This window comes from Lineus longissimus, chromosome 2 (genome assembly GCF_910592395.1).
Source record: "Lineus longissimus chromosome 2, tnLinLong1.2, whole genome shotgun sequence".
NCBI lineage: Eukaryota > Metazoa > Nemertea > Pilidiophora > Heteronemertea > Lineidae > Lineus > Lineus longissimus.
This window is the reverse complement of record NC_088309.1, coordinates 21,208,500-21,216,568: the sequence shown is the minus strand read 5'-3', so window position 1 is coordinate 21,216,568 and position 8,069 is coordinate 21,208,500. Positions and strand designations below refer to the sequence as shown.

The following is an 8,069-nucleotide window of genomic DNA, read 5'->3' as shown; positions in this document are numbered from 1 at the left end:
TGTCTTGGAGTTTTCATTGACATTATGTTTGTTCTTCACGACAGGTGTTGGTCTATTTATTTGACTATTCCTGGATAGAAATATTGTAGGGCATGTTGCTTGTTATTGGTTTGACTTACTCATCAGTTCCCAATGTACTGCCTTTGCCAAAATGGCTAATGCCAAAAAGGGAAATAAGGACTAGTGTACACTTCTTGAATAGAGGGCGACACTACAATTCATCGGAAAGTAAACATGAGACAGAAGAAATGTAAACAATATTTTTCTGTAAAAATTTCATTTTTATGAACGAAAATAATGCCGTACCGGGATATAAAACCTACAATGTGACCTATCACACCAAATGGGTTAGTAAGTTGCCAGGGCTAGTTTTGAGCATAAAAACCTTGATTTTCTCCCAACATTGTTGTTTTCTCCAAACAAGACAAGTGGTTTGCGCTCCAGAGTCTGAAACGATAATATCTACTAATGGAGAGTTCCAGTATATACAATTGTTAGCACCATTGATACAAAACTACAAATCAATTTACAAACCATCAAAGTTTCAGTACTGTCACAAGGGGTGCCTTTGAACAGTGGGGTGTTGAACACCTTCCTCAAGGCCGGAGCAGTTAACATCAACCCCTGATTTCCTTAGGATGTCCGGACGTTTGTCATTATGACATTTTTTTCTGGAGGGTGTTCAAAGTTACCCCATTCAAAGTCACCCCATGATGGTACCGGAGTCAATGGCAAGAAGGTGTGATGTCCTCCGTCAGTATTACGCACTTGTGAGTGTTCCCCATTTACCAGTGTTTCCATCTTACGAGTCTTCCTTAATCTAGTTCTGCATAATCGGCCATGCCTTCAAGGGGGACTCCCAAGATGCTGATGTTTATCAAGAATCTCGTCAGAGGAACCATCGTGAAGTGTTCTCAGTTGCCCACTCCTGTAGCGGGATTCAACACCATTCCTGCACGAGCTTCCTCACTCTGGTAACTTCCTATAGGTACCAACCATACCCCACCCATCGTCCTTCTCCTCCTTGCGGGGTAGCTTTGTGTCGTCAACACGGCAAGCAGCAAGTGAGAGAAGGTATTCCCTTGACCTACTGAATTCTTCAATCCAGGCACCTGTGAAGGAGAGGTGAGATAAAGACCAGGTTTGTTAAAGAGAATAGGGGCCATAAACAAATTGACCTCGCTTTCGTCATAAACACACCCATCTATTCCAGGAGTAAAGCTACATCAATGTTATCAGCGTACGCCTCTATAGGAAAGTGTGGTCATGGTGGTCTTCAGTCTCCTGCCAAGCCATCTATCTTCACACACCGCTTTGTCTATTTTTCTGCTGGCCTCAACGAAATTTGGTTGAGCTTTGGACAATGGCTCAGGTCCTGCAATGTGGCTCAGATACAGCCTCAGATACTGAGTGACAATGCGCCATCAAAAGGGAATTGGTCGACACTGTCGGCAAACCTAGCCCAACAAGTTTGTCGTCTACCATGATTAAGCCAAGTCTCCCGAGGTAGTTTTTTCATCCTATTAATCAGTCTTCCCCAATGGCGAGTAATGGAGGGATGAGGCCGATACCTATGCATACAGGTTGTATAGATAGGCATGGCGGGACCTGAAGGGCCAATGCCCCCTTGCAGTGATGGCCGGACTGAATGACGGCAGCGTTCGTTTGGTGAACTTACGTTTGAGTTCCGATAATGGACCAGCACCGCCTCCATATTCTTTGGGCAGCATAGACTTTGGCACAGTCTGGTAGAGGCCGTTGAGATTCGAATGGAGATGTAGCTGAATATGATTAAGATCAACATACGGTATTAAACTATTAGAGATGTTATCAGAAAGTTCGTTAGAGAATGCCTAGTTTTCACCAGTGAGTGAATTTTTGCGTGTGCCTCTTGCGACGACTGTCGCCGCCTTCTCGATCTATTCAATGGGAAAACGAAGGGTTGACATCCCATGGTTTTCAATATACTCCGCCGCCTGTCGATATTTTTGTATATGACGAAGGAGTAAAAAAGCCTGCTCTCAGGATGGCCTCGTATAAAGAAACGGACGTCCTTTCAACAAGCATTGATTCTTACCCTTTTCGCCATTTTTCTGCTCAAAAAGATCTTGCAGAACTCGAACATGACGTTGACGAATGCGGGCATTTGAAGATAATGAGCAGCCTTCATTCTCATTGGCAACGCATCCTTCAAAAGAAAAGCAAAATATGCCCGGGATCTTTGAAATGAAAAAAAATGATTGGAAATGCATGAAAGATATCATCTACTAGCCGCTATGGCTAACGGCAACTTTAACAGTAGTGTGTATTTTATCCCCTGAAGGTGTATAGTCTGATACCTTTTATCAACAGCAAACTTAGCATTCTTGCAGTTTATTCACTGTGTCACAAATGAATTGAGTTACTTCGTCAAAGAGGTGAAAAATGCCTTAGTCACTGATTCGGAGAATCATTTTGCCGATCTCAGGCTGTAATATTGCCTATCAAAGTCATATGAAAATTGCCTAAAAGTCACTAGGGGCTGTTTGCAATAGCTTCCCCTAGACCAGGGTTTGCTGAATCAACAGAGAAAAGATTACTATGCCCCCTAGCTGTATCAATATTTCTTTTTGAAAAGTGATAAAAAGTTACCAAATGATACCGCTTATGAGGTCTTTAAAGGCTTCAACCCCTTCAACGTTAAAACAAAACAATCGCCATCTTCAGGGTGATGATGGAACTGATTCATTCAAGTCGTAAAGCGATTCTGACTTCGGCGGCCGCCAATCACATGCCAGATCATAGATGATGCAATTGAACGAAAAGAAAGTGACACCGACCTGCCAACACTTGCATGCCCTCTTCATTCTCTCCCTGGTCCAGAAGGCAACCGCCCCAGTGAACATGGTCTCACAGTCAACGATGAGAACAATGCCGTTGATCTGGGCGAGCTCGTCCCTCAGGAGCAACTCCATGCTCATGAAGAGGAGCCGGGTCATGTCGTGCTGGCTGAACTCCTTGACCTGGGGGACTAGATGGTAAAGAAGAGATAGGAACAATGTATTCAGAAACAAGAGAGTTGAGATTGCGTATAGTTACTCAGGGTGAGATGGTTGCTTGGCCCAGCTCACCCGTCCAAAAGCAACTCAGTGTATACTCATGGAAAGGAGTCGGCAAGTGGTGGACCAGATGGTAGAAGAAGAATAGAAGACATGGAGTTGTTGCTGGGCTAGCTCACTCCTCAGTATCAACTACATGTTCATTGACGAACCGGGGCATATGCACACGTCGTTTTGGCTGGACTGATAACGGAACGAGGCGGAGAGACAAGAGACAGTTTGTGATTATTGCTGTGCCAGTTCGCCCCGGCCCCCGGTCGCCGCAGAGACTTCGTATACATGTATATATATTGTCGTGTGGCTTATTATGATTTATTGGTAAAGGGATGGTATTGCAGACCAATAAGGCCTATATATATTGAACATCATCCCACCTCTAAGCTGATTCAATACTTACTTTGCCTCACCATAATGACTCTTCTCCCCAATGGGTCAGTGCCAGGTAGTACAATATGCACTCTGAAAGAAAAGATTGGCTGGAGAGATGCTTCTTCACTGGTTAATATGGTATTCCTGTCAACTAAGATGGCGTTTGAAAAAGGGGTAATAGGTGCTTGCGTCACTTATTTTTACTTTAGTCTTTAGTCCGATCTTCCGGGACACTCGACTAGCCCATGTAGGTGAACTCTGGCTTTGAGAAGAAGCAATCAACCCTTAAACATATTTTTGTATGCAGTTTGACCCGCAGATTGCCCTTAAGGCCATGTGGTCGACGAGGTCAAAGGTCAAAGGTCAAAAGTCAAGGTCATGTGGTCCAAATCACGATTTCCACCAAACTCAGTCGGTTCTGTCCAGACTGGTTGACGCCAGTTTGTCACTGGAGGATCAAAGGTCAAGGTCATAAGTCAAAGGTAAGTCAGAAGAACTGAAACGGGCCAATTGCCACCAAATTATTAAATCGATCTCCACCAGACTTATTGGTCCAAGGGTACTATTGCTTCTCCATGTAATTACCCATATTCTAATAATCCTTGGATGTTCTTATCGTTCGGGTCGGTGTTGAACCATTCTGGGCTTCCTTCAATTTGGGATGTCCGAGCGATGATGTAATCGGTCAGTTTCTCCTGCGCCCGAAGCAAACTGAACTTAGCCGCTCTCAGGAATTTCAGCAAAAATCTGTCATCTGAACGAAAGCAAAATAGACAGTGGAGAGATTTATAATTTGATTTATCATATATATTATTTGACTTCCTGATATTGCCTCGCCTTAGAAATGTAAGTAAAATCAGGCCAATAATAAACATCAAAAGTGTGATTTTGCGCATTTGGTCAATATCTTGTTAATAACGGCTAAGAATGTTGAAGCAGTATTGATCTTTAGAGTAGCATGACACTGTCTTTTTTTCTAATCATATGTGTGTTTCCGCCCTCTAACTTTACTAAAAAATACAATACATTCATTCAATGATAATAAATATAGGCGAGGCAGTTTTTGGAAATTTTCTGACGACTTGTCAAGCTTAAACTTTTCTTTTGTGCAAACTTCCTTGCGGGAGTCCATGAGTTGGACGGGGTCCAGGTTTTGCACCCGGGACTTTGCATTGATTATGAGTGACATATAAATATATAGTTGCCAAAACCGGGACTCTTGAGCTAAACACCAGTAATGAGGTATTACATTGTACATTACAAGTTAGGCGAGACGGGACGGGTTAAGAACGTTTTATTCAAATTCTTAAAACAATTTTGGTTGAGGGGTCATCATCTTACCCCCAATCAGTCCAATCCCCAACTTTATAACAGACAGTCCATTCCCACCTCTGTAACAGGTAGTCCGATTCCACGTTTAAAAAAGACTATCTCTGGCACAAAATCATCCATTTCACGCTCAAAAAGCTATCAAAGGAATTGTTGCTTTTCCAAGTTAAGTACATGTACTATTATATCAAATTCTAAATTTATCGAGGCATGATAAAAGGCTTATCTCATAGCCTTCGCCAGCAGTATACAATGTACACTACACTCCGGACGCAGTGGCTCGGTCTTGTCCCTCTGTGTTTATGTTGACGAATGGGTTGCCTGGGAGTCCACATTACTATAGGGAGTTTTCGCAAAGACCCCGAAACGCAAACGCCAACGCCTACCTTATTGTTCGGTACCGTAATCAGATTGTCGAACAATGGGTTAGGCGTTCGCGTCGGCGTTGGGGACTTTGCGAAAACTCCCTATTGTACAGTACCAGACCCCTGGAAAAGGTGATCAACAGATTTGCTACGAATTCATAGTAGACTCGTTCGAATTCATATGTCCTGGATTTGCCTCAAGTCAAGAATTTCGACAGGTGTGTCGACTGAAACGTGCCCAGAACGCTATTCAGTATGTGGTTGATGTGCGCGGCAACAGGGTTGTTACCGGGTGTCTACAAAACCAAGACCTACAAAACCAAGACCCAAGACCCAAGACCTACAAAACCAAGACCCCCCCCCACCTACAAAACCAAGACCTACAAAACCAAGACCCATCAACATCTTGGGTCTTGGGTCTTGGTTTTGTAGGTCTTGGGTCTTGGGTCTTGGGTCTTGGTTTTGTAGACACCCGGTTGTTACCTGTGAACACAACTGTACTCAGGCGCAACTCGAAACGTTGCTTAACCTCACTAATTATATTTACCTGTCCGGGAGTCGATGTACGGATGTTTCTTAACCCACTGGCGGAGAAGCTCTATCTTGTTCGCTCTGTCTTCGGGGAGTTCGTTAATTTCATTCTTGGCTATCTTCTCAACGTCATCACCCAGGGTCCAAACATATGACTCCCCCTCCTGCGACGCCATTGTTCTTTACTGTGGGCAAATCATTTTGTAAGGAATATTGGAGGAAAATTGGTGCGTGTGTGTGTGGGGGGTGGGGGGGGGGGGGCGGTATCACGTCCGCGGGACAGGCAATGCCAGAGCTATTTAGATAATAAGATTATAATCTTATGAGCATACACAAAGTCCACCCTATATAGGCCTTCGAGGCAACACAGAAGTTCTCTCGTTCCTTGATTTAAGCCTAGTATCATCTTGACCCTCAAGCCTTGGATCCACTCCGCCGAGCCAGACTCTGTTAGGGGAGGTAACGGACCGAGTAACTCTGATGGTTCAAAATGTGTAGTATGAGGATGTTTATACGATGTATATATGCCACCGGTGTAACATTTTTGGTTGTTCCCCATATTTCGAAGTCAGTGTTTCCACTACGAACAATAGACAGCTAGAGAGATAATAACTTTTCATAGAGAGAAACAGAGAAAAACGAGTCAATCTGTCTTTCAGCGGCGCTCCCAGAAAATGAGAGGAAACCGGACAAAAAAGTGTGTTTTTTTACTTCGAGGTCCGGCTTTGTCATTGTCAGTTTCTGGCTTCATGTATATATTATATAGAGACCAAAGGAAGTATGAATAGAGAGATGTCCACTGAACCGTCCGAATACTCGGGTTCACCGCTAGGCCCACTTTGCATCGCAATGATGATGAAAATATTTCGGCATGCGTGAAAAATACCACAAGTGTAATCCGAAAACCCCCAAAAGCATTATCGACCAAATCGGTCTACTGACGCGACGGTCCGAGTGGTAAAGCAATGAAGAAAAAGATCTCACCGAAACTATACAAAGAACTGAGCAGACCTACTCACGTGTTGGTTCATCGATGATAAGTCCTGCGAATATGGCTTGAGTGAATGGGATCAAAACCGTCGACTTGCTTTTAAATACAAAACCGCTCTTCAGGTTGTTCCAAAAAAACCAACTGATCACTGTCCGATATGTTTTTTTCCTTGACATCCAGGTGGGATATTTATATCGTCCAACATGATTTGTGATGCTTTTACTTTTTCAATACTGTTAGAAAACCAAGTCTTCCAAAGAGATATTAAAACTTTGCGTGGTAATAAGGTTCTTCCAGCTCCGCTCATGTTGAAGGTCGCCGTCAAGAATCCCTCGCTGCGGGGTCGTGTATATCCGACTATAAAACGTGTGACATCCCATCGGGTCTGTCGGTTGTGATTCGATATACATGTACATGTAATGATTTTGATATTTATTCAGTATTTGTTTAAGGTTTACAGCATTCTAAGCACAATTTCTTCCGAAGGATACCTCGAAGTATTTCGTTTTCATAATAAAGTCAATCTTTGATTCAAAATCCTGCAATAAGTAGCTTTTATACTCGCTGTGTTTAGGATTCTGACTTATCTCAAGAATATACGCGTGTGCAGAGAGAGGCGCACGTGCAGTGTACAACAATGTATCAAAATGTGTAACGAGTGGTCAATACTCCTCAAGTCTGTCCTAATGTCAGTCACGTGACAGGCGGACCTGACTCCTCAACTTTTTGCTCATATATATAATATGTACTCAATCATTTCTGTGTCTTAGCCTAAAATTCTGAATTCTGATCTTTCAAGAATGGTGCTAGTATTTCCGACTGAATGTGATAAAAAATTAGGACTACCCATTTTATGAAACACCCTGATGTTTTGTATACCAAATCCAACATCCTTGACCCCATTTAAGCCGATGCGTTTAATTTTCATCTTTTATATTTCATCTTTGAATACAAATAACATGCTTTCGATCGTCTCAAAATATCGCCTTTTGTGAAGTTCGCCTACCGTTACGCTCTATAAATTCCCATACGGTAATACCGCTGAACCTGCCAACAATCGCTAGAAATTTTGTTGCAATTAAGCCAATGCAAGGCTTTTCTGTCACCCCCATTACGTTTAAAGGCCCTTATAGAACCAACATGCAGCTCTCGGACAATTGGTGGGTTAGATCAAACGATGGACAGCGCGCGATATGACCACTAACGCTGGTCAAAATAAATGAAACTCAGTCAATTTTAAATTCTAATACATCTGCAGCCGAAATGTCTGGTTTTCAAAAGCATCGCAGCAAAATGGTGTACCTAGCCTTTTTTCTTTCGTGACTGCATGGGGACGATCACACACAACGTTGCTTGTCTGAGGATCATAGGACAAATTCTTGATAA

General features: G+C 43.0%; 1 protein-coding gene across 1 annotated transcript; it reads right to left on the bottom strand.

The window, feature by feature from the left end:
* Positions 1–249: 249 nt before the first annotated feature.
* On the bottom strand, positions 250–6,792 carry LOC135482832 (alpha-tocopherol transfer protein-like). Its single transcript, XM_064763253.1, has 8 exons — positions 6,712–6,792; positions 5,709–5,877; positions 4,053–4,221; positions 3,496–3,557; positions 2,820–3,010; positions 2,078–2,188; positions 1,679–1,781; positions 250–1,112 (listed from the first exon to the last, which is right to left on the bottom strand). Exons 2-8 carry the CDS (start codon positions 5,866–5,868, stop codon positions 967–969), a joined length of 942 nt encoding a protein of 313 aa, XP_064619323.1. The 5' UTR covers positions 5,869–5,877; positions 6,712–6,792; the 3' UTR covers positions 250–966.
* Positions 6,793–8,069: the final 1,277 nt, after the last annotated feature.